The sequence below is a fragment of the Adelges cooleyi genome, unplaced genomic scaffold (genome assembly GCF_023614345.1).
Source record: "Adelges cooleyi isolate 19-005CV unplaced genomic scaffold, UGA_ACOO_1.1 ACOO_flye_CR_arks_rails_tigmint_CR_PRNA_8, whole genome shotgun sequence".
NCBI lineage: Eukaryota > Metazoa > Arthropoda > Insecta > Hemiptera > Adelgidae > Adelges > Adelges cooleyi.
The window spans coordinates 1434599-1462205 of record NW_026096513.1 but is presented as its reverse complement, the minus strand read 5'-3'; the positions used below and the strand labels follow the sequence as shown (position 1 = coordinate 1462205).

General features: G+C 32.1%; 1 protein-coding gene across 1 annotated transcript in view; it reads left to right on the top strand.

Annotated features, from left to right (window-relative positions):
• Positions 1-26037, top strand: part of LOC126845666 (uncharacterized) — a 211575-nt gene extending 185538 nt beyond the window's left edge. Inside the window, exons 2-6 of the mRNA XM_050584473.1 lie at positions 12786-12988; positions 21030-21165; positions 23792-23925; positions 24131-24437; positions 25310-26037. Coding sequence (XP_050440430.1) covers positions 12786-12988; positions 21030-21165; positions 23792-23925; positions 24131-24437; positions 25310-25410 — 881 coding nt within the window. The 3' untranslated portion in view covers positions 25411-26037. The remainder of the gene's footprint in view (positions 1-12785; positions 12989-21029; positions 21166-23791; positions 23926-24130; positions 24438-25309) is intronic.
• Positions 26038-27607: the final 1570 nt, after the last annotated feature.

The following is a 27607-nucleotide window of genomic DNA, read 5'->3' as shown; positions in this document are numbered from 1 at the left end:
TTGTTGTTAATTAATTATTTCAGTTTAAAAAAGTTAAAAATTGTAGTTTTTTAAACCAAAATAATTAATTTTAAAATTGTGCCACAGTCGATGCCTTGAAAATATTATAAAGAATTAAAATGTTTTTTCAAAACTTAAATCGAAGTATTCTAAGGAATAGTACGTTTGAAGTAGAAACATATGTTTTTTGTACAAAAATAAATCATATAAATCATATTTCCTTTCAAGGCATCGATTGTGGCACAATTTTAAAATTAATTATTTTGTTATAAAAAACTACAATGTTTAACTTTTTTAAACTGAAATAATTAATTAACAACAAATAATTTAAAAGTTATTATAAAAGTTGAAAAAAAAAATAATTATCAAAATAGATAGAACTTCTTTCCTTATTTCTTGGTATGTTAAAAAATGGTAGCTTAATGTTAAGTTTTAGCGAAAAATTGCCTATACTATGCGACTTAATAAAAGATAGTGTAGAGGCCCCTTAATCATTTGTCCAGCGTAGAATAAGACCTATGTTTAACGTTAATATAGTGTGCATACTATTTGTACGGCTTTTAATAGTTACATATTGGCCAAACTTGTTGAATACGGGGAGTATTCAACAAGTTTGGCCAATATCTTGGTCTTCTCTTCTCATTATAATAAGTAAATAACTAATATTTATTTACAATAAGTGCTAGGATTAATTTCTGAAATATCTTTGGAACAATTATTTGCATTATTATCCATTGCAAACAACAATAATCAATATTTTTATCTCTTTATGAATGGATACAAAGAGTAGTGTGACAGACACCATTTTGTTTTTATTTATCGATTATACATTATGACGAATAATGTTTATGTCGAATTCAGAATTGCATTTACATATTTTATATTGAGCTTTTAAAACATTTAGCTGATCAGGTGATTGACAGGTGATCTGTCAAACAATAACAAATTGTTAAAATCATATTTTTTTCCCCTTCTACAGCTCGTCTTATATTTAAATTATGATTGCGGCGCACGTGCGGGTTTCGGTAGGTAAAAAAAAAAAACAGTAGGTAATTTTATTCGCAAGTTGAATAAATATTATTATGGGCTTTTAACGAAATTTATCGTCCCCACGAGCAGGCCATATTTTTCGTTTTGCCCTGTCCCCTCGATGGCCGGGCAATAATAGTATAATTATTATTATTATCGCACAAGAATAAAAGGCACCTGAGCATAGTCCCCGTCCTGCTCGCTGTGTACAATAAATATACAATATGTATATTTTCAACTCCCCATATCATTAGTTCTACCGAGTAAACACCAACGGTCTCTGTAATAATAATAATAACAGTATGTACGCCCCAACGTACTCAACCGAATACCATACTGTATTGTAGTTGTGTGACGAGAGATGGAATAAAATGTGTACATCCAGAAGAGGAGCTATACGCAATAATATACTATGGTCTACCGCCGAGAATTTGATTTAAATGTATTTTTTTTTTTTTAATTTGTTTGTTATTTTTACTTTTTTACGACTGCCGTGCCACCGCGCAATCCAATTTATTTATTATTAACAGTAGACCACGGCTTGACAGTAAATCAAGTCGCGTATTGCAATATCATTCTCCTATGTAAAATAATAAAATAAAATATTACAAACTCGCTATAGTAAAAATTGGTATGGATCTTTTTTGTGATTATTTTTTTTTTACGATACGGCTATGGTGTTCTTTATAGGGTAGACTTCCTGCCATAAAATGATCGACATTTCCCAATAACTTGCATTTAAACTGGTTATAGTAGCTTATAACCAACGTCCACCAACTCATTTTTGACAACAATCATTCAAGACCAGTTTCTTTGAAACTTTGGAATTATGGACGCCAGTACTGTTATTATTCAAGGACTATATAATTTTCCGTTTCCGTCCATCACACGCGACATTTTAGATGTATTATTATTACTCAAATGTATGGAATCTGATTTAAATTGTCTGATTTATTTCATCGTAAAGTTTACTTAGAAACGACTTCTCCGTATACTTTTAATAGTAGGCCACACAATAATTAATATGAAAAAAATAAATAATAATTAATATACGAACATTGAAGAAAGAAACGATAACATATCGAAAATATATACTTAAAAATAGTTAAAAGAGAATAATTTACAAACGGAGAATTGTCAACTATTTTGCGGTGTTACCACTTTTATATGTACTCAAAAATAAACTCATGCGTGTGTTTGGTTGATCAGTCCCATTTGTACGAAAAAATATTATATTTGAATAAAAATAAAATAGGATTTTGCAGAGCTGGAACTTGATCGAATTTAGACAGGGTAAACAGCTTTAAATCAGTATTGTGTGTTGTACCACCTACCCATCTACATAAATTATATCTCTACCATATTATAAGGTTTTATATTACATGAATTATATATCATATATATGTGTGTGTTTACATAAAATATAAATTTGATTTATGTCCATGTTGGGTTAAATTGAGTTTGTGTACCCTTTTGCATACCAAGGTTCGGTGTCCCTATGAATAAAATATAATAACCCAGTTAAAATTACAAGAAGTTGGACGGCCGCTGATTTGAAGGGATTCGATTTTCGAAATGTGGTTTTACCTCTTTCGGAAAATGATATTTTAAATATTATTAAAGTTAATCGATTTAGAACTAGTAAACTTGTTTTCCATATTCGTGCCGTCTCTTTAAAATATATTTTTTGAATTTTCCCAAAAAGTGAAATGAAGAGATAATGGCGATGGTTTAAGGGAACTATTTTTAACCAATAATATACAATACATTAATATATAATGTATAAAATTTAAAATATCGAAACAGTTATACTTAAACTACTAACACCGTTTTGTCGATAAGTTGGCAAAAGAGTATGCCATTAATAGTCGTATATAGTATAATTGAGGTGCACATAATTGAATGGCGAAAAAGATAAAAGTTTAAGTGAAGCCCATAACCGTGTCCGGCCGAACCGGTATTGTTCCACTCTGGTTGTTCGTTTATAAGCAAAACTTTTAATCAGCCCACCAAGACGGCTAAGTTCATGCAAATACGAGTTTGACTTTTCAGTTGAATAACTTTGAACGCGCCACTCTCTTGCGATGGCCAAAAATGCAGAGCGGTTAATACAATATCTTAAATTGTTCGCGCGCCGGAAACGGTTTATATTATACGAAATAATTGAACTTTTACACAATCAGCTAAACCGGTGCTATCCCATTAGCATCTGAGAATATGGGATCAAAACAAAATGTTACCGAATCGTGATTATGGTCGTGTTGTATATTATATAGTATATTTTAAGATGTGAGAAACAGACTTTTTAAATACAACAACCAGAAATTTCCGAGTGTAAATAATGTTCACCGTAAACTCGGAACAATTACTGAACTGTACGCACCATTGTGCAGATAAGTTTAATATAAACTATTGTTGAGTGGAGTTTAATGTGTATGAACGCCTCGGCTTTGTATTATTGACACATTTTTATATATATTTTCATACAACTTTTTATAGATCCACTGACAGACGATTATGTAGTATAACTTTTGCGAATACTTTTAGCAAAATTCCGGGACTTCTCCCCACGTGGGCATCCGAATTTAGCCTGATTATATTCGTGTGCGAGTGTTATTATAATAAAGTCAAGAAGGCTTTATGACTTTTTACTATTGTAAACTGCGTAACCTATATAGGATCAAAAGTTGGTAGCCATGTAAACCAATGAGCAAATTTAAACCTAATTTAATTACAACATGTTAATGTACCAATAAGACATGAAAATACAACAACAGTTATTGGTTATTAAATATTATGTGATCGCAGTAGTTCGGTTACTCCGTTTGTTCACACTTCGCCACCGTTGATTCGTAGGCGTGATCTATGGATGTATGGTGTCTGATAAAGTTTAATCTGATTTAAATAACGTTGGCAGCTTTAGAAGAATTCACTTTATTCCACTTGACTGGGAAAAAGAAGTACCACATTTTGTCGGTTTAGTCTCACGTGTAAAAACGTGCGGTTTTAATCCGCGTAATGCACCGCGTTAAGTATAGCGTTTTATACGATCCAAGCACAAACTTCGTCCGACATTTGTGTTTCGCCATCCCTAAGGCATTTCCCCGGGGACTGATCCCGGAGTTACGGGTCAGCGGACATTCGCCGCCAATAATTGTGCAGTGTCAAAATATTTAGATTTTAATTCGCTTAGTGCACTCGAAACGGTCGTTCAAACCCGGTGACCGTGTCCCGGATGACTCACCAAACACTGTAATCATTTTTGTTAGTCGCAGATTGGACCGAACAGTAGTCCAGTCGTTGTTATATGTGTATGTAAATGAAGAATGAAGACGGAGGGTCGTGTTATACAGTTTATATACGCGTAGAGTACGGTGGGAGGGGTGGGGGGGGGGGTAGGTCATTAATTAAACATTAATTCGAAACCAGATTAGATACAACGGGACTGGCAATGAATTACGGTCGGTGTCCAAAAGTTTCACTAGCTTTAGGAACTCGGGAGAGCTCACTTCAGTTATCCCGGTCTGTCGAGCCAACCGTATAATTATTATTACTATCGAACGCAATTATTGGTGTGTACGGTCCGCGAAAGAAAAACAAGCCTAAGACGAAAACTAAAAACCGACTGACCTGATTCTTGTGCGCTAGTGTGTAGTACTTGCCTTCGGGCTGTGTATGTCGGCCGCGTTCTTACAACAGAGCCCCCCCCCCCCTGTGTTTTGGTCCTAATGCGAAAACTTTGTCCCTAAGAGACTCATTACCGAGTCTGGTCAGCTGAGCCTTCCGTATGCGATCAACCCAACGCTATACACCACAGTGATCGAGAATGGCAGGAATCCAACACAATACTTTTGTAACTATCTCTCTCTCTCTCTCTCTCCGTCGAAATCCTATACCGTCGTCGCGTCATGTGCGGCCAATTCCGATAAATAGTATAATACTATTAATCGTATAGTTCGTATTGGAATTGTTGTCTGGTAAACTATAGTTTACACTGGAATTCGTCGACCGCAAAACACAGAGACGGGGGTCTAGACCCAGATACTCTATAGTTATTAAATTAGTTAGTTGTGATCTAATATTGACGTTTACCTTCATTGACAATTTTGTCTGTGATTATTAATAATACACTAAATAGACAGCCAAATGACAGTATACAAAAGACGACCATTACGCTTAATTTTCTATCCGATGAAAATATTTATATTCGTTAAAAGTACATTTGACTTTTGTTAAAATATAATAAACTCCACTCAACGTCATTGACTGCTACCGTGAGTATAGATTTTAAAACTTTCATACACAGACAGGTGATATTAGTAATTAATTCAGTTTGTAGTTATAGCTGTTAATTCTAACAAAATTTAAAACATTTTTTATTTAGGTAAATATAATAATATTATTTTGATTTATATATATATATATATATATATATATATATATATCAAACTAAACGAATTTTTGAAAATAAAATATTGTCTTGTTATAAATTAGGTACTTTCGTATAGGCGGAAAACGAATGACGAAACATTATTTTGCATACATTTCCATAATTCATGATTTTGGGTTAGTTAACGCATACTAATTTTTAATGCATATTTTAGAGGTTTTGTTTTAGAAATAAAATTAATATGCAAAAATAAATTTAAAATCAATCGTCGAATTTATGAACAACTGTATATATTATTTAAATTATCATACTTTGTCAAATGCTGTTTCTCTTACTGGTTTTGTCCTTATTGGTTGGCCGGTAAAATAATATTTTGAATAGCATTATTATAGTAATATATATTTTTTTTAATTTCTGATGAACCATATCGACAAACCAATGTCACCATTAAATTATATAACTACGTTTAATAAAATAATTATTTTTATCATCATAAACATTACATTTTAAATAATAATATAAAACTAATGAGTTATTATAAATAAATATTTAACAATTAAGATTGCTACCTTGCCCTGTCTGTATTTATTTATTATAATTTATAATTATTCCATGTCTTACATTTGTTTATAAAATAATTATATTTGAAAAATTATGGTGTCAACATAAATGTTGATAATTTTGACAACATCACAGCTTTATATGCATATAAATCATATTTAATTTCAATACATACTAAATTATTTTAAAAGGAGCGCGTTTCTTCTTTTTTTTATGTTTTTTAATCATTCTGGAATAGATTGAATAGCATGTCATATAACAGAACTTTAGGCTTCCGTAAACAAATAATACAGTTTTAATCTCGCAGGACGGTCACATATATTTATATATCCACCGATTGAAAAAACGCACCGGTATGCAAACACAATGACAGTATACGGTGCAATACATTTTCAATCTAAGTACGTTTGCTCCCTTTTGAAAATCGGGTCTGTTCGAAACTGTCATCTGTCGTCGGACACGATCGGGGTCTTTACCTCGATTACCCTTTAGAAAATATTTGCTCATCCATCATAATGTGTATGTATACATATTAGATTAAGATAGATTTATAACCTAAATACATTTTTGAAACTAACTTAATCTGCCCCTTGTCTATTTTCTCTCGCGAATTTACCTCCTGTTATAATAATATTATATAATAACAAACAACAATATCATTATTTCAAATTTCAATACGAATGATACATTGACCTAATCTAAATTATAATAAATACTTGGAATTGTACAATAATTACTAGCATAATAATAATATTATACAGTATACTACTATCAGCTTATAGAATATACTTGTGCAGGTTTGCCACACAAGTCACAGCACAAACGTTCATTAATAAAATATAGAGTCGTGCTTATACTTTTTAGTCGACTAAACCATGTTGTATTCATTCAAGTTTTATATTACCATGGTCTCCGTGGTACTAATATCACAGAGACTTATTTTCAGATAAATGCAAAATATACCATCTGAAGTGTGCAATTTGCCATATTTTACCGTTAGTATTTATTTTGTTCGATTATCATTTAAATATTTTACACCAGATAATATTATCCGACCGCGTTCTTTTTAATAAAAGGTCAAACAATTAATTATACTAGAACACTAGATGAGTTTGAAATGTTCATTTATATTATAAAGACTGATAAATGTAGTAAAGTTATGCGACCAATTCAGCTAATTTTTTGTTCTTCTTCTCTGTTATAATTCTGAAATCTTGTCGCTAAGTAATAAATAAGGTGTTTCTGTACTATGAAGGCGGATTCACACAAAAATAAGCTGAATTTATGGCTTTGAGTTTTGTTAACACTTTTGCGGTTTGCCTCGTGTATCATTCAACAGCCACAGTTAGAAGAAAGAAAAACGAATAATGTACCGGATAAGATTCAAGTTTATTTCTTTTAACCGGCAAATCTTTCATTATAAATCTGAAGTCAAAATAATACGAAAGTCGGATTACTTGGCTGGTTATTTGCATTGAGTTCGGGGATCAGTTTGTACTTTACCTAACGGTTGAAACATTATTACACACGCCGAGCCCGAACTACTACTGTGTCATGATCAATATTTAAGTTCGTTTAATGCGTTAACCTATAAAATGAAACACTATTATATAGTCAACAACAAACCTGGATCGTCACCTGCATCGTTGTATCTCGAGTGCGTTCCCTAAGTGGAAACGTCAACTTCTATCTTATCAAACCGATAGCACTTTAGTCTCTTCAAATGCTTTAAATGAATCTGAAATATTTATCAGCAACTCATTGCTAATGATCTATAACGTCACTCGTGTTCCATTCAGCTCTTGTGCGCGTTTGTCATGGCAAGGACAAACGGGAAACGTCAGATTAAATCACTTCTGATTGAAGTAAAGTTATTTTTTATTTTATTTTAAATTATTCTTTTCTCAAACGAAAAACGAGACAATGCTTAGACTTACTTGTGGCCATTTACGTTAGTCAGCACTTTTGTCCATTTGTAAAAATCTGCTTTTAATAATTAAAACTTATGGCAACGTTTAAGTTTATTGTCGTGACCTACAGCTGTTTTAGTTTTCAATTTTGCGCCCTAATGCAGATGTAAAACACATAAAAAAAATTAAACTAGTTTTTTTTATCCCTTTTAATGTAATATACCAGTATAGTGGTTTCAGACTACTGTTCAGCGAAACAATACAATGCCACTAATGACAATTTAGTTACCATTTATAAAGTATATTTTTAATTTAGAAACAAAGTGCCGTTTTTGAATATTTAATTGACATTACATTTTTGTAATTGTATAAAACCATCCACTATGACGATAAAAAAACACGAATAAAACATAAATTCCTTACTAATACAAAATCCTATTCTAATAACAAGAATTAGGAGAAATATTATATCGTTACATTCAAATGTATTATCATAGTATAGTTTATAGTTTATTTGTATAGATATTTGGGGGAAAAAATGCATATGACAATTAATATCAAATTTACAACTATGGCAGTAAAGTTGAAATTTAGATAAAAATATCTCTTTAAGTTAACTTGCTGTTTAAATGTTTTTTTACACTTAAGTCTCTATGCCTAGGAGTACACAGTGATTATTTGCCAAACATGCAAAATACCCATTTTTCTAGTTCAATAATGTGGTTGTGTTTGGCGATTTTTCTATATATGTTCGTAGATTTATTTATTATTTCTGTAGTATAGTCCTTCTCGAATAAAAAAAAAATGATCATAGTATACCGCAACCGTCTGTCTTAACTATAGTAAGCGGATTAGTCGCATAGACCTATAGGAACTGTTCGATTGACGCTCGTTTGTTTTACATATTTATTAAATCGCACATTTTTTTCTTCCATTTTGAACAACGATGTTTATACCGATTGAGGTATTTTCTTTCGAGCGCCGTTGCATTGGTGAAGAGAAAAATGCTAAAGAAAATAGCAGTTTTAATTTAAAAACTCCTTTCAAACTTCACTCCGCTGACAAGGGGAAACGAACAGATAGAAGAAATGGTATACAAAAGGAAATGTAAACAATCGTTTTATTTGACTGACACCTTGTGCATAGTGCAGACGCGTCCTAAACTCAAACTGTATAAAATCCTGTGTAGCTGTTAAAAATGAATTCCTTTACTGCTTGTATAATTGCTTATACTTATTATCGAATAGTTTTTTACAAATGAAACCAAAATAAATGTTATTGATAAGTTTTAAACCATAAAAGGAAACCGTCGAAGAGCTTCAAAGCAGTTCAACCGAAAAAGGCAATACCGTGTGTACTTACAAAAATTCCAAATCTAAAAAGTAATATCGCAATTATTAACGAATCCGTTTGTAATTGAAATCGTAACATTAAAATAATTTTAAAGTATGTTTTTGCGATTTTAGGAATACATAATAGTGTATTGCTTAGCTCACGGATACATACGACCAGATGTAAAATGTTAAAGCAAAAGAAGCATGTACTGTGTTTTTTACAATTACGGTAAAGCTGCATCGCTATCGCTGTTCCCGCCGTCACTCCCTGTTCGGGGTTTTCGGCAAAATAATTTTAATATGTTTTCTTTGCAACGTCTCGTCTCGTTTTTTCAACGGCCACGTGTTTCAATTTTTTAATCTCCCGTATAATCGTGGTGGAAAATCGTCTTCGGCAAAAGCAATTAAATATAATAAGGACGAGAAACGTTCAAATGGACAAACCCGTTTTGATCGCACAGTACGTAGAGGCACAAAATACACTTCAATAGAGCTTTTATCGCCACGGTAGAAACCTCGGTCGAGAATGAATCACAATCGTCGGTCGACGGTAAAAATAGTAGAATGTTATTCGAAAACGAGAGTCCTCGTAATTATTGTCTTTTAAGAGTCGTATACAAATAATTTAATCATTTAAAAACGTTCAATTTTGTAACGTCGGTCGGATTTATATCAAAAGAACTTGAACGTCAATAAAAAAAAAACAAAAACCTGACGCAGCATATTTAAATCTCAAAAGTATACCAAACAGACGTGAAAGAAACAAAAAAAAAAACTGAGCGTTGTAAATATGAATATTATATTCGAAACACCGAAAAGCTTTATTAATAACTAAAGGGACTTCGAAGAGAGCAGTATTATAATATATACAATATACATTTTTATGCAATGATATTTTCTTTTGTTGATATTCATATTTGTTAACCATGGTCGGATGGTCGGATTGTGTAGTTAGTTCATTGCAGGTACTAGACAATGTTTAAAGCCGCTAATTAATAATTACATTTGTCTAATGACTGATGTAGTTGTGTATTGGTACATTCGAAATATAGTGATGATACTACATATTTATTCATAGTAATAATCAATTAAGTATACTCTTCTACATTTCACCATGTGTTAATTCCCAAATGGCAAACAATTTAAATATTTTCAAAATAATATTTAAACAATATATTGTAAGCCATATTTGTAAAACTAAAAATGATTATAAAATATTAATTGTACAGTATCAAATAATACTTTTTAAATGTTGTTTTATTGTTAACTGTGTTGAATGGATTAGAGCTATTATTTATATTAAATAAAATCTGTCTAACATTTTTTTTTTGTCGTCTAGAGTAATTTTATATGCTTACACCCTTTGTGTTTATTATATAATTAAACATGGAATTATGCTCTCATTTTAAAGATAAATATTATTATTATTTAATTGTATCGTACTTCAAGCACTTGCATATTATATTGGTATACGCTACTATCATAGTCATGATGGTAATGGTAAATTTAATTTGAGCATAAAAAATAATTTTGCAATTGTTTCTGTTTTCGTTTTATGAATTGTTATACTTCCGTGTAAACCGTTTTGACCTCATTCGTAATCGGATCACACTAGCAAAAAAAATATGCTTCCTGCAGTGACAACGATGAATACATTATATTTTATTAACAAAGCACATGGTTTAAAATACAGAGCTACTATATTTTGAGCTGGAGGAAGGGGGATGTAAATAATTAAAAAAATGTTGTTTAAAAAATCAAACTAACAATTAAATTATTTTTTAAACAAATTTAATTGTAACAGTCATAAGTTTTGAAAATAACATACAAAGCGTTAGTCAAATAATAAAAATTATACATGTATTTATATTGTACAATGCAGCTATTGTGGACTTTGTGTTAGAACAGAACAGACAATTTTTAATATTATTTAACTAACTATTTGAAATATAATCATATTAAAAATATCTCAGACCGATAAACCATAAATATAACCTTTGTTAACAGACTAATTCTACAAATTTCAAAAATTCTTTTGGAGGATCGTATCTCTCTATTGAATATGATCCTTATATTCAATCATATGAATATGATTGAATATTTCTGGTGCGGTAGTGGTTTTCATAGCTCAATCGGATGTTGTTTTCGTTTAGCTGACCACCAAAGATGTAGTTCAAAAAAGCCAGTTTATCAAATAAACAGTGGAGTATGTCATCATAATATTTATTTTCCCGAAATAGAAAAAAAATACAAAACTAAAATAACCAAGGAAGTAAATATTTTGTTTACCTACAGGGAAGACGTTTGGATCTTAAAAAATAAAACAAAATTGGAGTATGCTGTATGTTTGTGTTGTGTTTATTTTGTTTTCCAAATTTAATTTATTTTCGATTATATCTGATCTCTAGACTGTTTGGAAACTCCATTTTTTTCACATTGGCTAGTTTTTAAAAAATAAATTTAGAGTATCTACACTTCATGCAGAAACATCAATACACGAATACGTTCTGATAATCATTAACTCCTTGCGACATTTATCAACATTTAACATTTCTCATAAATAAATTTCCGTAGTTCGCCAGTAAGTAAGTGCCTACCTGACAAATTAATTTGACTTATATATATATATATATATCGTTATATCCTTACGATATATATATATATATCCTTATATCCTTATAGTTATATTATAGGTATCCTAAGATATCATCCTTATATATCCTTATCGCTTAATTAGGAGTACCTAATATCTTATCTCTAATCGAATCATTATTTATCAGCTCTTTCATTCCAAAAACAACCCCTAGATTGCGTCACACACACATATATTTTCTACGGTAGTCGGTAACGTTCAGCGTGATGCACGCTTAGCTTTGCGTCGAAGCTAAAATCATTATAAAATAGCATTTCAAGCATATCTCTAGGATATTTAATGAAATAAAAAATAAACATTGGCCGTTTAATACTTTCCAAGGTATTAAAATTTAATACTATAATTATTTATTGGAAAAACAAACGAATTTGGGTGAACGTTTTTTTTTTATTATAGTATTTAAAATTATAAACGGGAATAAGAAATTGGAATTATGTATTAATCGTGCAATTAGTATGTTAACACGCATTCCTTTCGAATCGTTATTTTTTAAGCGTGCCAATTTAACTTATTAGTAGGTATATCCTGGTAACTGGTAGACTGATAGCTACAGTTTGAGTTTCAAAAAATTACTTATTTCACTTGTTGAAGTACATATTTTTCAATATTATCACACCATGTTGGTAAAAAGGATTTTACATTTGTATAGACTTGAATAAAAAAAAAAACATTTTTTTGCAAAAAATTATAACTCATTTGTAAAAGTTACTTTATAGTCTCGCGATGTCTCAGTCAAATGATTATTTTTAAGTACTGAAATTTCTAATTACTGTCGTCATAATAATAGTTTATGAGTGGGCACTTGTAGAATTTAACGTTTTATCTTCAAAAGCTTCATTAAATTATCTAATAATATATATATATATGTATATATTATATTAATGTATAGGTGTAATTTTATGTTTTAGCGTTTTGTCTGAAATTGACGGAGCTCAGAATAGAACAACACACGTTAGTTGGCAACAGCACACGACTGGAATGTAACTTCGACCTGCAGGGTGAAACACTGTATGCCGTCAAGTGGTACAAAGACGGTAACGAGTTTTACAGGTATTTGCCCGGAGAATCTCCGCAAGTACAAGTTTTCGATGTGACCGGAGTTCATGTAGACGTAAGTGCATTTTTTTATGTTGTTGCTTTTATTTGTATAATATAATTGCATTTCGTTAATGAAACTAATCGTCTTTATTGGATTATTCTTAATAACAATAGCATGGTTTAATAAAAACAGATGGAATACTGAATATAATATTATTACGAGTACGACGAAATAACAATAAAGAAATAATCATTTTTGAATTATATATTTAGCTATTCGTATGGCTTATAAGCAAATCAACGTTACAACAGAGTCTAATGATTAATTAAATTTGAATTAGGTTTCGTTTTAAATTTATATTATTATTATTATGACAAAGACAAGATATAAATGCATTACTAATAGTTAATACACATAAATTATATATTATTTTAAACTGAAAGCCGTTTTCTCACCATAACGGCATTTTTTATTGCTATCATCTTTAAGTTTAACGAGTCAAAAGCTGTAATTTAATTTAACATCATCTAATATATTCATAAACTTCGTACTTCAAAAACTTATTTTCTGTTATATAGTTATTTATTTTATAGTTTATGCTTCGTATTGTTCACAGTAATAAACTTTTTTGAAATTGTTTTTATTGATCAAGTCTAGTTTGGAACTGATATTTTCTCGTGTTAAAATGAATTAATGAGGTATTGTTTAGATGTTTATTATAACTTTTATAACTGTAACAAATTAGTATGATGACTGAATAATTTATTATAATTCAACCGAATTTCTTATACATGATGCAATACATTAATTATACATCGAAATTCTGTGTTGTATGTAATAAGACTGAGCACAGTTTTTCCCCACCCTTAAAATATGATAACATTGTTAAACAACAATAACTTTATTAGTATTCAACTATTAAATTATTATACTTAACTAAACAACTAGAAAATACCAGTTTCCCGTCTGTGCCTAATTCAGTGTAATGTATTTTTTATAATTTTGACTTGAGAAACTAAATTTTAATATAATTTATTCGTTAGTTTTAATAATACTTACTTGCGCAACAACATATTATGTTAAAACAAATAATAGTTAAATTTAAGTTGGAATTCTATAGACGACCTGTAAAATTCACATTTAAATATTAGACTTAGAGAATATGTGACAGACTGACAGGTATGCTGACTTCCATCGTTATGTTAGATTATAACAGTCGACTCTAGTTTTGAAGATACAGTTCCTTTATAATAGGACGCCATATTATAGTGAACGCCATTGGTACTATTCAAAAAATAACTATACAATTTTAAAAAACCACTCTTCTGGATGTATAATCATGATATTTCCATCAGTGTCAAAATCATGTGTTCACGATAAACATGTAGTGTGGAGTCAACGGCACGTTTGACTAAACCTTTGTTTTTGATCTGAAATAATGCAAACAAAGTAAAACAATATTTATTTAACTGTTGTAAAACTCTTTTGTCATTCCGATTAAAATATTTATTGCACGACATACCATAATACGATACAGTATTAATAATATACAAGTCGGACCTCGGGGTTTGTCACATGGTACGCCTCCGCGGGACGTCGTACTATCGTATTTAAAGCTAGTACCCATTCGTTCAGGGTTGGCGGCCACATAGTCTCCAGCGGGGTTTGACAGTGAACAGACTGAAGCGAAAAAAAAAACGTTCGCAGTAAATTCATATTTTACATTGGCGGAGATCTATGGGGGGCCTTTGGATACTAAAAAACCTTAAAACTTAAAATTAGCGCTTTTCAAAATGTAATACCTATTACATTTTTTTTTTTTAGCGAGCGATTTGTTGATATACAAACTAACGTAGCGCTTATTTTAAGTTTCAATGTGTTTAGAATCCCAAGCCCACCCCCGATCTCCGGCAATGTTCATATATAGCATAACTTTTCCGCATTGTGTAGCAGCACGGTGGCGGCGGCTAACGTTCAAACGAACCGGTACGGCGAAACAACGCTTCGTCGACCGCGTTCAGGAGGGGTGGTCGAAAAAAAAAATCATACTATTCATAACAAACACGTCCTGTGTTATGTGTCCGCCCATCCCTTGTTTCCGGCGTAGTTTGACTATAGGGTGCATGGACCGAGACTGTCGGTGGGACGGAGGTGGCGATAAGGTTGGCAGGGGCGGTAGCCGTCAATTAGTCTCCGGTTGTGCCAGGTGTTGTTGTCAGATTTGCGGAATGATGGAACGCGAACGCTTTTGGCGTGGAAAATTAATGCCGGGCTCGCAAAAACGGCACACGACGACCGGCTTTTTAATACGGTTTCTCCTCGGGTATAGGTGTGCACACCACACACACACAGCACATTATATTATGTAATTCACCGTTCGGTTTTTTTTTTTTTGGTCATTTATTCTCAGGCTATATACGTATACCCACCACCACCACCACCACCCCCCCCCAGCCTACGCCTACGCTTACCTAAGTCACCTAATAGAATTTATTCCACACCGTTCCGGGTTCCTGCAGGAGGGCGAGCCGTACAGAACGGGCAACGTTCTGCGAGATAAACGGATTAAACCCGCGCGGCTGACAAGGTGTCGCATGCATTTATCCAACGCGTTATCTCCGTCTGTGTTGTCGTGACGAAAAAATAGTTTTTTCGGACACTATTCTTCGACGTGTTTTTTATGTTTGTTATATTTTTCAAGACTCGTTACAAGTCTCGGAGGAAGCACACGGGGGTGACGTTTCAGTTTTTCTTAGTGTGGGGCAAAATTTTTATCGGCTCAATGTTCTTTTACAAGTGTAAATATTTTTTCCAAAACCTTAGATACAAAACGGTAATTAACACAAGTATTATAAAATATAAACCTTCATACTTATTATACTTGGTAGTCAGTTCAGACGGTTCATTATTAGTAAAGGTAGGCAGTTGCATAAAAAACAGATAAATTACGGGCTTACGTACCGAAAATTTGACCAGCCCTTAAAAATCAAGGGTGAGGCAAATGCCCCCGCCTGCCCCCCCCCCCAAATGACGCCACTGGAAGCACACCGGTTCGCCGACAAGTGCCGGGACTTGCATCGCTAGACGTGTGCCGTGTCTCGACGCCGTTAGTCGTTGCGGACGCAATCATAAAAAATACATACATATATATTTATAATATAAAAATGCCAGACGACACACAAGGCCGCGTGGTATCGCCAAGGGAAATCGTTTCCCCATGTATTAAAACTTTGAGGTTATAAAATATAGCACTAGCAGCTGCGTTCGCATTGGCTTAGACAACCTAGTCGAACTTAACGAAGATTGCGCCATTAACTTATCCGCACATAGTGACTTCGGATCCGGGTCGGCATGTGTACACAGAAGTTTTAAACATTTATATATATTAAAAAAAAAACACAAATTTTACCAACTCTGCTTCAACAATTTGAAACTTCTAAATTTTAAAACTATACCGCCATAACGGGTGTGCCTTACCGATAATGGTGTAGTGCCGTTTAAGATAAGAAACAAAAACATTGTGAACATTAAATGAAGATGGTAGATTAGATAAAAACAAGAATTAGTTGTATAAGTTTATAAAACGCACATAATATAGGTAGATCGCGTGTGGCGTGATCATTCACACCAGGAAAACATTAGTTAACGTTAAGTTGTTAGGAGTAAGGAGAGTTAGTTTTCCATCCTTAGTATAAGTTTACCTATGTAACTGCGGTTAAAAATTAAAATCGATAGTAAACAATAGCCAACATATTCAATACTAATATGCAACGATGTTTAGTACCTTCTTTCTCGGCTTAAAGCTAAGTCTGAACGAAGCCAAATTAGTCTTGAAAAATACTAGTATTCACCAAGTTTAGGATGCTCGCGTTCTTACATTTTTATAAAAATACATATTTTTTATTGTATGCGACTCAAAATCATATGTTCATCTGAAAAAATGGTTTTTAAAAAGAGTCTGTTTCGATGTACTGACACATAATTTACTTACTTGTTGTTACACGCGTTTGTGTATGATGTTTACTATTTACTGTTAAATTATTTTACCTAGTTTAATATTATTATATTACATATTTTACCGGAATAGTTTGAGTTTTTCATTAAAAGTTTCTTGTATATTATAATAATAAATTAATACATGTATGTACGCCTTATCTTCGTCTCGACGGTTTTCTTTGCCGGTAGGTTTTTATTCGGTTAGCTTAGTATGTACTTTATGCCGCAAGTTTAATATTGTGTTAACTCAATGGACAAAACTATGTTGTACGCGAACTTGCTTAACTAACTTTTCTTTGTATGCAAAATACCGCGTTTTGCAATATTTCTATAATAATATATACACTTATATTATGTACATATATAAAAGTTAATTCGAGTTGCTTTCTATTTTCTGTGCGAGTTAAAATAATATAGTGAAGATAAAATGCAAAAAAAAGGAATAAGATTTCTTCTCGAAAATTACCTGAACACAAATTCTCATACTATTCCGTTTTACCATTGTCCTCTGCTTCTGCGAATAATTCTTTAAGCTTGTACATAAGTTTTTTCATATTAACTGTTGTTATAATAATACCGGATTGTTATTTCTGTGAAGCGTATTCAGCATCAGTATGTGCCTCGAAATGCATTACTATATACAGATAACTCTATTTATTCATAAAAAGTCACAATTTACAAGAAGAAAAAAAGGAATTTTTATTATTTTCATAACTTCTTTTGAACAAAAAAATACATTCCTACACAGCAAAACAATTTTAATTTTTTTTAATAGTTTTTAAATGTTTTAAAAATATTATAAGAACATTTTTTTTTCTGGAGATTAACTATTGAAAAAAACAAATTGCGTGTTACGAGTACCCGCGGATGAAGTGAAACTTCTTTCAGACATTCACCCGATAAAATATTAGGTGTGTATTGGAATAAAATTTAAAAAATATACCTAAAAATGTTATTTTCATCATATTTTAAATCGTGGTGGTTATACGGACCGTAATGCTATAACATATCCATGTTTCAATGTTTTTCTGGGGAGCGAAGAAAATAACCAAGTTGTTTTGACTGATTTAAACTATTATCGGCGCCGCGGCGGCTGTAATGTGATTATTTATTATCATCAGCGCACATATTATGTAATTATTTTATTATTTCATTAATTATTTTAATATGAGTGGCTACTAATATATTACCATAGCAATACAGAATTTAAAGTTAGTGTCAATTAACGATAAGAAAAATATATTTGTATTAAAGTAGCATCATTATTGGAATCTATGATTTCTAATGCTAAACGTCAAACTAATTAGTTAGTTTATTGTTCATATAACTCAAACACATATTTATTAATTGTTTTAATTTAATATTACCCGAAAAAAAATTGCACAGGATGACAACACACAATTAAGTGATTCAAGCCAAAGGTTAATTCAAGTCTATTAATAATAACAAAATAAAGTAGTATAATAGAAAATATCGAGAGCGGCAAAGAGAAAAAATCAACCAGTGATAAGATCTTCTTTTTTTTCGTACCCTCAATAAAGAAGTTTCACTTAAAAAATTGTTTGCACAATTTTTGCAAATTATAATATTTCTTCGCCATCTGGTGTTACCTTATCATTACAAACCCTATACCAAATCAATTTACTCGAATCAGCCTCTATATTACATTATGTATTTTGATAGGCACGTTAAAATCGATGCGAATTCACTACAGTTTGAAACTGATACATTTCAATAGGCAAATGCTGTGTAATGTGTTTGTCGCAGCCGATGCTTGACTTAATTAGGAGGACCGCGCGGTCTTATTTTACACTTCACGCGATAACTCAACGTACAATAGAGGATGGTCTACGTTTACACTGTATATTTGCTTACTCTCGACAAAACATATTAGGTATATTGTACATTCGCCGCACATTTTGCAAGCCCTTCGAGTGCGCAAATCTATGTTTGTTGTAATTCAATCTGCTCGCCTGTTAACCGACGATTTGCCGGTAATGGACGGACTTGAGCATAGCTCGTCGTTGAGTGTGTTTTCTCACAAGCTCTGCACTGTGTTTGCGTCGTTAATGGTCACCCACCGCACACGGCATTACAATACTGCCCTATATAATAATAGTATATTTATTTATATATCATATCACATATGGAAAAAAAAAGTAAATCTAAAAAATCCCGTCTGCATTGCATTGGTGGTTTGGTTTAGGCTAATGTGGGTTCGCGCGTGCAAACATATTCATACTATGTCGTCGGTTCTTTTAGTCCCTCGACAAGCGTGCACGGTGTTTCCACCCCAGGCTTAAACGTATAAGGTACATGCAACCCGTTAAATCCGGCGGCGGTGAAAAACATGAAAATAATATGAGAAAAGCAAACGGAACGAGATGTAACAAAAGCGCGCGTGGAGGTTTTAAAATATAAACGTAAACTTGACCGAAGGATTTTATGGGCACACCGTGGCTATGTGTAGCATAGTACCACTCCCCCCTCCTATAATAGCATCTATGTATTACTTACGGTAGTCATCTCACGGTGGAAGGCGCTATATAACAGCTAAAAAAGCTAATTGCTGGTATGTTTACATCAATGTCACAACAGATGAGTTTTAAGTATTGTCGAGTTTAAATACGAACAGGTTTTTTTACTATGTATTGTTTCACGTTGCATTCTGTATGAGATCAATTTGTAAACGCTGCGATACAAGACTAATTCATTTTTATACAAACATGTACACAAACTGATGATCTTGACCATATTTATATGTATACCCCAGCTAGTTATTTAAAGTAATGTCAGATAAAGAAAAATCCATGTTTTTTTTTAGATTACATAATAGTAATGATTATAAAATGTTACTTTATACAAGTTTTATTGGGATTTTGAGGAATAAAAATAACCCAATGAGAAGGATGAAATATCATATTTACAAAAAAAAAAATTAGCGCTAGGCGAGTACACGACTTGGCGAATAATTTGCTATTTATAAACAACTCAAAAATTTAAGTATTAGGAAAACATATCTGTTATTAACTTGGTTCGGTCCTGTGATAGTCATTGTTTTAGCTATACACAATCTCGTAAGTAGATCTGGCTAATCCAGTTTTAAAAAATTAGGTCATTCAAAAAAACTAGTCAATTTAAAACAGAACCAACAACATTTTTTGGTTATTAGCTTAAACTCATAAACGAGGTAATGTTTCTAAAAAAGAAAACTAATGTAATTATCAGTGAACTAGTGTTTTATCATTACAGTACTAGTGAATATGATTTTGGGGGTACATCTTACCAGTAAAAATTGTAATCAATTCTCTTATGATATTACTGTACAACCTGTCATGGATAGGCAACATCTGAAGACTATAGTACTGTTATGTAGTAGAATTGCCTATATAATGGGCCGTCCCAAATATTGTATTACATTGTTATATTGCTTATTGGTGTATTACTGGTCTAGATTTACATAATTTTTTTAAATCGTTATTAGACATACACGAGTATAAAATTTCTGAATATCTACGCAACATGTCTATTTATAAATATATGAGAAATCTATTTGCATAGAGGAGAATATTTCTCACTTATCATCTCGCAATATACACAATTGCGTCGGTCAAATATTGTATTAATCTTTATGTTACATTACCTAGTTTCGGTAGGTACCCTATTACATTCTTAAGGGTGTAAAACATACTTACAAAAAAGTAAGACTATATGGGCCTATAAATAAACACATAAACGTCACGGCGCATCCTGTGAACCAAAGTTAATCAGCCCATGCTTACGTTGTACTTATATTGGCTTATTCATAATCATAAATTCTAGAATCGTAGAAAATATTAAAATAAACCGTAAAACGTATCAAAGCAAAATAATTTATTTACAAAATTACAGAAGAAAATTAATTTCGACAAGGACCTGAACATATATATTAGTTGTCTGGCGCACTTTAGCTATTTGATAACCGCCAATTTTATTGATCGATGGATTATAACTTGTTAATATTCACCATTTCATTATTAAAAAAAATTAGAAAAATAATTTATTCATAAGCTTTGTGACACATTTAATTCAGACATCCAATACATTTGCACTAATCCCTAACTATTTATTGTTTCAGAAAATGGAATCTAGCGCTGGAAATGTTGTCCTGAAGCCTTTGGAATTGGCGAGCAGTGGTAAATACCGATGTGAAGTGTCAGCCGAAGCTCCTTCTTTTCAAACGGTCACTGATCATAGTTCAATGCTAACAGTCGGTAAGTAACAAAAAACTGTATACTTTAAGTTTATAGCAACCTCGATTAAAATTTGGACAAAACGCGGATCCGTCAAATATCATTCACAGTTGTAATTAATTGGCTAGCTAAAACATTGTTGTTATACGTTTAAAAAAAAGAAGAGCTAGCTCAAAAATCGTTTGTATTTGTAAGTTTTCGGGAACGTTGACCTCTTGACGGATTACCGTTTGATTTTTGATTTTTATATTGTCCTCTAGCAATTTGTAACTGTCAAGGAAAAACAATGAAATATTTTGATAAATTTATTTTCGTTATGCAATCGGCTATTATGTATATAACCGACGTTATTATTTTTTTTATTATAACCAACAATAATATTTTTCGAAAAATTGTTTTCGCTTTGTCTCGCGGTTAACGGGGCTCGTTTTCTCGTGACGCCGATTTTTTTATATTGTTTAAATGATAGAACGTTTTAATACCTAACAACTGTCAATTATGACAAATCTGGCGAACCGACGAGACCGTTTAAGAATATATATATATTTGATGAAATTAAATTGTCTTTATACAATTTTTTTCGAGTAAAATCTCTTAAACGGTGTATAGCGGTCGAGAGTAAATTTTCATAATATGATGTGTACTCATATATTATACAAGGCGTCTAGTTTCAAAACCAGCTAAAAATAATTTTTGGAAATGTTCACAAACAACATACAATTTCTTCGGACGGCCGATTTTAAAACCAATCACGATTTCACCAACACATTTGGAGTTAGTTATAATCTTGTTTTGAATAGTTTTTACCCACCATTTGTGGCAACCTGAAAATAGACTCGAAGCTTCCTTTGTGCAGTGTAATTATTTTACCCGCACCAAACTAATTTTATCCACGCGAGTTTAGGCGTGCATAAATCGTATCGTTTCGATCCGAGTGGGGGGTAAGTATAGTTTAAAGGCGAGTCGAAAATGTTCTCACTAAACGTCGGACCCTTGGCAACGGTTGAATCTTATTTGTGTATGTTATTATTATGATGTTATCGCGATACTAAAGAGCTGTTATTCGGTCGATCTCGCCGCAGTGTGTATTGTATCTAAACGACACGAAGAACAACGCCTTCGGGGAAAGGAGGTCGCCGTCAATTGCTCCGGTACTCGCCTAAATATTGTACTTGCACGTGCAAATTGGTTTACCTCCGAGCCTTTGCGTTGTTCACTCCCTTGGCCCTATCGGTTCTGTCCGATTCATTTCCCTCCGGTCTCTACCAGAAACAGTTTTCAAATTACTCTCGGTCCACAAGGTACATGCATAATATACACAAGCCTTCGGTGTAATTGTATATTGGCAGCTGTCACAATCACTTTTCGGCGAGCGCCGCTTATGAAATATTTTTTTACCTTACGCGTTCGGAACTGAAAAGATATTGCGTTTCTTATTAAATTGTTTCTTGTCGGATCTTCCACTACTTTTTAACCGGCTAACCGATTTATTCATGTGAACAATCTACAAATCGTTCAACGCAAAAAGTTTAAGCAGTATAACCCTTCCCGTTCAAATTAAAAAAAAAGCTCCTTAAAATGTATGATATTTTTCAACACTCAAACACGGCACGTTATAACTTCCTGAAGAATAGTGAAAAAGGTACAACATTTATTTTTAAGGTATTCTTTGTATGTGTCGTTTATTGTAAAAGTCAATTATTTCCTTGTAATTGAATTTTGAAATAACGAGCTCCTTGTTGGTCATTGTTTTCTATTTTTTATTTATTTTTGCATTTTTCAAGAGTTGCTTCTCTTTTATAATGAAAGATATGACTAAACGTGACTCCATTAGGCAAAAATGTGTATATTTTTAAAATGTGGAGTTACACTGTTTTTACATTAAACGACCCATGTATAATATATTACGTATACCATCGGTATGTGGTCAAATGATGTTATCTCCGGTTATTGATTTTCGTCCCCTTATTGGATAACACGATTTACTTTACAACCTTGAAATATTGGTTTATGAGAATTATTTTATCGACAATAAGTGGGTGGGAATATGGCCGTAATTGTTACTTTTTAAGTTCGATAACAGAGTTAAGTTTGACGCCCAAGATAGACTGATCGAAAACGAACTCTACCCGCTGTTGGATGAATTCTAATATATAGTAGGCATATTAATTATAAGTTTACAACCACGGTCCACGAATGCCAGCTATTTGTCGGCCAACGCGATTTTGCGGTCGGGACCTTAGGTCGGACGTTTAAACTACCAACTAAATAGATCATTATTAATACTGTGTAACGGCCGATAGAGTGTAATGTGCGAGCAAATGGAATGAATGCGAGTGAAAAAGTTTTTCCCATATAAGTTTATTAACGGCAAACGAGACCACTGCGAAAGCCGGGCCATTTCCAAAAATTAAATTCTCTGCGTTTTACCAAACTGCGTACTAAAGTAATTGGCCGCCGCCCTCTTCGACAGTCGACAATACCATGTGTACAAGTATATTTGCCGATAGGAAAACATTTTATTTTTCTAAGTTTTAAACAGTACAAACAAATGGTTACAGTAAAAATAGAACCAGCGCACAATATATACTACATAACTTTATTATTGTTGTACTAACTGGTGGACTTTGTTTTGTCTTCCTTTTAGCTCCGCCGGAAGAAGGACCTCGCATATCCGGCGGTCAAGACCGATACAAACCGGGAGACACGGTGGACGTCAACTGTACATCCGGCAGATCTAAACCGGCAGTGCAGTTGGCCTGGTACATAAACGGCGAACAGGTGAGTGATAGGTATTTAATCTTCGACTTGGCATTGTAGTATATCTTATAATAATGAGATATAAGAAATATCACGAGAAATAAGAATTTATGCTATTTTTAACTTTCCCCTTGCCGAGTTGAGAGTCGACGAGATAAAAAAAAATATATATATATATATATTATCAAGCTTATTGTATCATTACGACGTGGATCTCGAATTTCAGGTGAACTCTTCTTACTTGCGTGGACCGTACACCGAGTACGTTGGACGCGAAGGATTGATGGTCACCACTTTGGGCTTGAGGTTCGTGGCTGGCATGCAGCACTTTCGCAATCCCGGCCAACAGCTTCGCAGACACGACCGAGATATGAAACTCAAGTGTGTCGCCACTCTCGGCAAGGTCTATTGGAAGTCCAAGGAACAGAGCGCTGTGGCACATAGGCCGCGCCTCCCGCCCGGAGCTTCTTCGCCGGTTCCTGACGACATCCTAGACGCTCAGGACGCCGACTCCAGAGCTGATCCGGTTCACGGTAAGCTGAAGCGACACATTCAGATTTTTAGATAGCTTCGAAGATAAATTGTATAATGCCAGTTTGATATGTTAAACATTTGACTGAAGAGGCAAAAATAAAAATTTCCCCTTTTGAGGTTCTCCCTTAAGAAAAAAAAGCCCCTGGATTCAGATCTGATGACCGTGGGTGCCACTCTACGTCCCCACGCAGTGAAATGAGGTATTCTGGAAAATAGGAGTGCCTGCAAAAGAAGGGTCACCACTTAGTTGACGTTATTTTTATGTTAAAAGAACATAAAATTATGTGTTTTCATGTAAAAACAAAAAGGCATTCCATAATTGAACTTTTTTGGAAAAAATTATATTTCGTTTTAGATGAATGATTTATGATTTTTAAAAAACGTCAGACTTCTCTGTCGGACCCTGTATTATTCTTAACCTCGAGTGTACAGCAGCCAATTTCATTTTTTTTTATAGTTTAACACAAAGCTTTAAAGTTTATATTTTCCATAAGATTTTGTGTTTAATTATTTACAAAACTCTTTACAACTTTTTCAATTTTTACCGGGGGCATACCATTTTGTTTACACATTATAAATTGTGAATGGATATGACATCTCCTTTGTATTAGAGTTGATTAAATATCCATAAAAAGTAAAATATTTGAATTCTGTAAGAGTTTGGCTATTATTCAACGTACACAACAAACTTAAATTAGTAGTAATTCTTTTACAGCGAATAGAATATAATATCAATAGTTTTTTTTGTTTAAAAAATATATTATCGAAAAACAATGCACTTGAATCAAATTGTAATTTATTTAGATATCCCTTTTTGTTAATAATATTTAAATTGTATTAATTAATATAATATATGTTGTTTAATTTGCAGCATCGAGCAGTTCGGTTACCATACACCTCGCTCAACTGTTCAGCGTCAAAAAGAAAACCCTCACTCTGTCAATAATCTTGATCGTTGTGCTTATCCGGTAGCAACTGATCGCCACAACTTGAATCTAAGTCATTTGGAACAGTTACTACAAAAGTGAACCGATCGAAGAAAGATGATACATTTCTTCAATATTTAAAGTTTTTTTTTTTTTTTTTATTAAAATATGTTATTAAGACTTTTACTGTATAATAAACAAAAAAGCCAAAACCGATGGGACACATTGTGTATTATTTTATTTATTTAAGAAAATATAATTACAAAGGAAAATAATGATAATGCATATAAAAAAATGTAATTTTGTTGTAATTTATTTGTTTACTTAATGTAAGGTATGAAAATTTTTCGTTTTCAAACATTGTTAAAGAATTTTGTTTTATTGTAAATTAATCTTTATTGACTTAATATTTTATAACTCATGTATCCATTTGTAAGTAACATTGTTTAGGATTTTTAAACATTATTTAATTATTATAATATGTACATAATAATCATCAGTTAACTAACTATAAACTATTAAAACTCATCGATATCGGATCGAGGAAAATCACATGTATTATAAATTATTATAAACCATACATTATTACCTATTATACATTTGCTAGTCACTGCTTTGAGATATAATACGCTAACACTTACTGTAGCTAATAATGAAACTTACTAATGTATATATTTTTATCTTAAAATAAACTAACCTATATTATGAAAATATATATAGGTATCATGTACAATTGTGTGTAATTTGTATAGTATTTTTATGGAATCAATCTTTGATTTGAAATCAATCTTCAGCTATTATAGTGTGTTATTATTGTTTGAATGAAATTATAACACTATAATCAAGGAGTGAGTAAGAAAAGTTATTTCGAAATGTATATTTCCTATTTGTCAGCATTGAAGTCGTTAAAACCACATAAATATGGCTGAAATGTTTCAATATGTGAATATAAAGACAAGACTATTGTCTATTTGTGTCAGGACACAAATAGACAATAGTTTAATACTAAAAAAACAAAATATTAGATAGTCGAATAAACTTATGCTTGGATTTTCCTGTTTGGTACGGAATAAACACTAAATAAATAATGACAATAATAATATCAAATACATACATTCAAATAGGTCGACGACAAATGAAATTTTTCGACAGCAGCGTATGCGAAAATTCTGTATTTTAGTAAACACAATAATTTCTATCACTATTATTCATTTGAAAAGTCACAGTAAACACAAAATAAAAATAAATTACTAACTTGTGACGTAAAAGTAATGATTCTAGTTTATTTATTGTCTAGGCAATTCAGCTTTTTTCCGTTGCTAAGCTACTTTTTCATCGTATATGGCGAACACAATATATTATCAATTAACACAATTGCGGGTACATTATAATTAGGTATATTTACAAATAATAAAGCGTAATAGCTGTATTTAACACAGTATCGGCTCGTGGTGATTTGATACAGGAGTGCAATGAAAAGTTAGATAAAACCATAACCCGAAATGATAAATAATCTATTTCAGGAAAATACTTATAAATAATACATACAAAATAATAGTAACATTACAAATTTGTAACCTTACCGTTAATTTTATAACGAAATATTAATACAACCATTATCAATTTGACTTCTTATGTCAATAGTTCCCAACACTTTGAAATTTGCCTCATTCTGTAGACGTTTAAACGAATTTTCATGTTTATTTATTTTTAAATCGGTCCGTCCTAAGTAAAACTTATTTCTACCTGCATGAGTCATAATATGATAACAAACACGGTAATCCCGGACAAAAACTGTTTTGAAAATAAAAATAAAAATGTTGCAACTTTTTACTGAATAGATTTTACAAATAACTATGGCTCAAGTTGAGCCACTCAACTCTCTCTTTTAATTTTAGACAAAGTCCTTATTAGTGACTTAACAGTTATATTTTGAATATAATATGTTCTGCCAAACTGCATATACGTCTGAAACGTTAGTTATGTAATTAAAATTATGCTTTTAAAAGTCACCGTTATAAAATTAACTAAACAATAATTTTAAGTCTCAAGCAGTATGCAGTTTATCGTTTGCGCTTCTAGAACTTACATAGTTTTCAACATGAATGTCAAGTATTTGCAAATGTCTAGCCTATAACATGTATAGAGAAATAGTTGAGAGAAATAATTACTCTTGATCAATTTAATCAATTGCCGTAAACGATAAAATAGTAAATATATACATAAAATATATGGTATGCAAT